The sequence below is a fragment of the Populus euphratica genome, unplaced genomic scaffold, assembly GCF_000495115.2.
Source record: "Populus euphratica unplaced genomic scaffold, PopEup_1.0 scaffold452.1, whole genome shotgun sequence".
Taxonomy (NCBI): domain Eukaryota; kingdom Viridiplantae; phylum Streptophyta; class Magnoliopsida; order Malpighiales; family Salicaceae; genus Populus; species Populus euphratica.
The window spans coordinates 16572-22551 of record NW_011500333.1 but is presented as its reverse complement, the minus strand read 5'-3'; the positions used below and the strand labels follow the sequence as shown (position 1 = coordinate 22551).

At 31.9% G+C, this 5980-nt stretch overlaps 1 protein-coding gene across 1 annotated transcript; it reads left to right on the top strand.

Annotated features, from left to right (window-relative positions):
• Positions 1 to 2883: 2883 nt before the first annotated feature.
• Positions 2884 to 5621, top strand: LOC105113740 (laccase-1-like). The gene is made up of 5 exons (XM_011010035.1): positions 2884 to 3092; positions 3222 to 3373; positions 3937 to 4178; positions 4285 to 4413; positions 4507 to 5621. Exons 1-5 carry the CDS (start codon positions 2985 to 2987, stop codon positions 5613 to 5615), a joined length of 1740 nt encoding a protein of 579 aa, XP_011008337.1. The 5' UTR covers positions 2884 to 2984; the 3' UTR covers positions 5616 to 5621.
• Positions 5622 to 5980: the final 359 nt, after the last annotated feature.

Genomic DNA, 5980 nt, shown 5'->3' with positions numbered 1-5980 from the left:
TTACAGCTGACATTCGAAGATAATGTTTGTTTTTATATTTTAAAAATGTGTTTTTTAAATTTTTTTTTGTTTTAAATAATTTTTTGATATTTTTAAATTGTTTTGATATTCTATATTAAAAATAATTTTTTAAAATAAAAAATATTATTTTAATAAATTTACAAACAAAAAATACTTTAAAAAATTATTAACATAGTCTTAAATAGACTTAAATAGCCTGATATTATTATACTTTAATATAACTGTGATTTTGCAAGAATTTGCTCAGTTACCAATAGTAGCCACTAATCATCCCCATCCCAAGCCCTAAACCCACTGTAGAAATCAGCTCCATTTCAGTTTACAAATCACACAAAATAGTTCCCAAAGGCCATAACTCCAGCCTCAAAGCTCCGTTTCAACTTGAAAATCCAATCCAAGAACAGCCTAGAAAAGATTAAGTCAAAAAAAAAAGAAAAAAAAAAAAGAGGGAACGGTACCGGCAGATGAAACGCTCGCACCGCAGATCCACGCACCTCCACTCGTTCCGCGTGTCATGCACGCGCCACATTGCCAATCCCACTTCCAGCCATTTCTAGTCGATTCCGGCAGCTTTCGAAATTCATTTTTGGATCCAAAACAATTTTTTTTTTGTTTATTTTGTATAACTTGTAGCATGTTATTTTTGAATTTTATGTGTACTGCAAAATATCTGAAGGGATATGGTTTGCGTATGGCAACCCTCAAGAAATAAAGTCGCCATGAATTTTATATATATATAGCACTATTATTAGAAGATTTTTTTTTTAATCAATGAATCAACCAAGTAGTAATATAATCATTAAACATGTCTTGTCATTAGGATGTTGATAGCTTTTATTTTATTTTATTTTCATTTTTATATAATAAAAATCTTTGAATTATTTCACGTGGTTTATGTTCTTAATAATCAACTTAGGGATTTTTATCTTTTTATTATCTGTTATATATTTTACTCCTAAGGTTACCGAAGTCATTCACTGCATGCTACAAAATTGACTTTGAGCGGGATTTTCTTAAAAGTCATAGTATAAAAATCCTATTCACGATAACATTCCACAATTGTTATTCACTTGATCCAATGTAAATTAATAAAGATTCATTACAATCACACTAAAGTCTATATAAATAAATAAATTCTACCAAAAAACATACATGATAGAAGCAATTGTTTTAGCAATGTTATTAGAGTCTGTTTAAGGATATAATTGTAGTTATTTTTTTTTTTTTAAAATTATACTGAAATATATTAAGATAATTAAAAAAATTATACTGAAATATATTAAGATAATTTTTTTTTATTTTTTAAAAATTATTTTTGATATTCACACTTCAAAATGATTAGAAAATATTAAAAATATATTAATTTAAATTAAATTAAAAAATAAAAACTTTTAAATTTATTTAAAAGTGCTTTTAAAATGCAAAAACAAGATAATCACTAAAATTCTATTTTTTTTTTATTAAAGCACCAAAGCTCAAATCTTGATACTTAAATTGATTTTTTTTAGTAAACATGAATATTCGATTCACCTACATGTATATTAATTAATTTTTTAATGGTTTAAAGTTAATAATTATATAAAACTTAAGTAATTTAGATGCTTGTAATATTCGAATTAATTATCTTAAAAAAATAAACTCAAAATCTAATTAGTTAAATTATATTTTTTAGAATTTATGTAAGTTGATTTTGTATTTAAAATGGTGATAGTTTGTAATAACTTAGCTCTAATTCATTCTTTTAAATTTAAGAAATTGGCTTGATAATTTATATAAATCTTGGAATTAACATATAAATTAGCTCAAAGATAATATTTGACAAAAAAAAAATCATTCCTCCAATTCGATGTTCTTTAACAGGTTCATTGAATCCATTGCCGGCTGCCACTGTAGTGCAGAAGCTTTTGACCGCTGACAAGTTTGTTCTCTCCTACCCCTTTCATCTGTTGAAGACTTGTGCAAGAGGAACCAACAGCATTACACTTTTTTTTTTTAATTTATATATATCTAGATTAATTTTTAAAATTAATTATTAAATAAATTTTTAATAAATATAAAATTTATGATATTCAAATTGATGATCTCTATGAAGTATATTTAAAATCTAATCAATTCATATTAGTTATTTTTTTAATTAATATGAATATTTAAGTTAATTTATATGTATTTTAATTAATTTTACAGATTTTAAAGTTAATAATTATATAAGTTTTTAATAGTTTTAAAAATATTTAAATTTATAATATTTAAAAAATAAATTTAAAATTTGAATAATTAAATTATAGAGGTCATTAGCTGCCTTTAAGTGAGTGAGTGATGGCATCTCAGTCGCCATCAACTCAATATTCTCTTCTCCTCACTGGTCACTGTTTCCCCTACTTTGACCATCCTCCATTATCACCAATCTTGCAGGAAACTACAACGAGTGCTGTCGTGGCAAACCAAAAGATACTGGACTAGTCCACTCCTGGCTCGATTCGAACTCACACCAACCCACCTAACTTTTGATCTTTATTAAGAATCCAATTAGTGTGCTAAGTGACAAGGGAGTAGGAATGAAATTAAGAAAATAATATTCATAGTGTTGGGTTTGAAGCTGATAGTGATCTTGTATTGCCATAGAAAAGTTAAGCCTCTGTTTATATTATCTTATTTTAGCTGCCGAAGCCAGCCCATCGAACAAATTTTTGGTGGAATTTCAATTAAGCTCTGCTAGAAATGTCGTTGGGCGATGGCCACTATTCACCCACCCAAGCATCCAGCATCATAAAATTCTGTCCCTGTATCGAATTATTAAAGTTGATATATATATATATATATATATATATGATATAATTAAGTTTTAAAATATTAGAGAATCGCAAACTTTCTACCTGTATATATATCTCCTGGGTGTGCGAATGTTTTTGTAACTTGTGCTGATTATTGTGCTCTAGTTCATAGACAATCTAGGAGTGGCAGCAATGGAGGGGGTGCACAAACATTATGGTATTTTGCTAGCATCACTAGCTATAATCGCCGCGGCATTACCGTGTTGTTCTTCACAAACAACTAGAAGGTTTCAATTTAATGTAAGCCATACACATATCTTAGAGATATTAATATCTCTTAGTAGTAGCCTTTTCAACCAATAAATAGACTTACAGGAATGATATATATATATAAACACAAATTTAATACAAATTTGTGTACGTTTTCAGGTTGAGTGGAAGCAGGTGACACGTTTATGCACAACGAAGCAACTTCTAATGGTGAATGGGCAGTATCCAGGCCCAACTATAGCTGTTCATGAAGGTGATAATGTTGAGATTAACGTCAAAAATAGGATTGCTCAAAATACTACTCTTCATTGGTGAGTTTGGATACATCCTAGTCTTCATATTTTCCAATATCCGTATATGCAAATATTTTTTATCCATATGCTATATGGAGTGGCACTGTATGTCATGTTGTCATCATTTGTGTTGGAGCAGATGCTTCTCTAATGAATATCGTGATTCTGGGAGTGGGGTAATTTTTATTTTTTTATGCTTTTTAAAAGTAGATTTACCTTAAAAAAATCAAATTAATGTTTTTTTTTTGTTTTTTATATGATTTTGATGTATTAAGATAAAAAAATAGAAAAACTAAATTATTTTGAAGTATTTTCAAGTAAAATATATTTTTGAAAATCACCATGCATCACAATATTAATTATATATAAAATAAAAATAAAAATTATTAGATGAAATTTAAAATATAATTTATATTAATCTATAATAAAAAAAAAACTACCAACCTTTGACCAGAAAAAGCTGAAACGTATATCCATATGGTATGACAACCGACATTTTCTTATGCAATACATGTATTGGAGTTTATCTGACATGTTTGACAAACGAGTTCATGTTTGTGTTCGAAATTTGAACGTAATAGGCATGGTGTAAGGCAGCTAAGAACAGGATGGGCTGATGGACCAGCTTACGTTACCCAATGCCCCATTAGAGGAGGCCAGTCCTACACCTACAAGTTCACTGTTACTGGACAAAGAGGGACACTGCTATGGCATGCTCACTATGCTTGGCAAAGAGCATCTGTTTACGGTGCTTTCATCATCTACCCTCGCATCCCATATCCATTCTCACACCAAATTCAAGCTGAAATCCCCATCATTTTTGGTAATAATTAAATGTTTACTCTTTTCAAAGAAGATAGAGAGACACAGATGAGTGACTCATATTGTTAGTTAATTCTTGACATGTTTTATGTGTAATAAAAATGCAGGAGAATGGTGGAATGCGGATCCAGATGAAGTTGAAAACGTAATGATGATAACAGGAGCAGGGCCAGACAGTTCCAATGCCTACACCATAAATGGATTGCCAGGACCTCTCTATCCTTGCTCTAACCAAGGTAATTGTAAGACCACTGTCTCTCTTTACATTTCTAGTACTACAAAAAATGAAGATGACCTGAAATGGTTAATTTGCTAATTTTATTTTGCAGATACTTTTATTCAGACGGTGGAATATGGCAAGACCTACATGCTTAGGATCATCAATGCAGCTCTAGCAGATGAGCTCTTCTTTGCGATAGCGAAACATACGCTGACGGTAGTGGAGGTTGATGCAGTCTACACTAAACCCTTCGCAACCACTTCCATTATGATTGCTCCTGGACAGACCACTACTGTTTTAATGACTGCAAACCAAGTTCCAGACTTCACAGGCATGTTTGTCATGGCAGCAAGGCCTTATCTTACTTCTGTGTTCCCCTTCAACAACTCCACCACAATCGGCTTCTTGAGGTACAAAAATGCAAGGACCTGGAAAGGAAAATCCCCAGTTGATCCGAGCAGCCTTAAACTTCCCAACCTTCCAGAAATGGAAGACACCGCATTTGCGACAAAATTTTCGGACAAGATTAAAAGTCTTGCATCTCCTCAGCACCCTTGTAATGTGCCTAAAACAATTGACAAGCGAGTGATAACAACTATAAGTCTTAACATTCAAGACTGTCCAGAAAACAAAACTTGCTTGGGCTACAAGGGCAAGAGTTTCTTTGCTTCAATGAACAACCAATCATTCGTTCGCCCTTCCATCTCAATATTGGAAAGCTATTACAAGAACCTCACCACCAGTAGTTTCTCCTCTGATTTCCCAGAAAAACCACCAAATAATTTTGATTATACTGGTGGGGATCCATTGACTCAAAACATGAACACGAAATTCGGCACGAAACTTATAGTAGTGCCTTATGGCACAAACATAGAAGTTGTGTTGCAAGACACAAGTTTGGTTAATTTGGAGAACCATCCAATTCATGTCCATGGTCACAATTTCTTCATTGTGGGGAGTGGATTTGGAAACTTCAACGAAGCCAAGGATCCGAAAAGATACAATCTTGTCGATCCTCCAGAAAGGAATACAGTGGCAGTTCCAAGTGGGGGATGGGCTGCTATTAGGATCAAGGCAGATAATCCAGGAGTTTGGTTCATACATTGTCACCTTGAGCAACATACTTCATGGGGTCTGGCAACTGGCTTTATTGTCCAAAATGGTCAGGGACCATCTCAAAGCATGCTTCCCCCCCCTCAAGATCTCCCCTCCTGCTAATTAATCATCTTCATGATATCTGGTTTAGTACTTGTAAAGTAGATTAATCGCCCTATCAATCTTCTGTAATGTGAAGCATCATTCAATATCTCACCTTGATCATCAGTGACTTTCAAATTCCGCTCCATAGGAAAGTCAATAGGTTTAGCTCCAAGAAATTCAACATTGTCAAGAATTTTCAATGTGTATTTTCTCTAAGATATAACTATTCTAGCCTTTTATCTTGCCACTTCCAAACCGAGAAAATGTTTTAGTTTACCAAGATCTTTTATGTGAAATTGTTATTGAAGAAAAAGCTTGAGATCTTGAATAGCCTTGTCATTGTTCCCAATAATTATAATATCATCTATGTAGATAAGAACCAT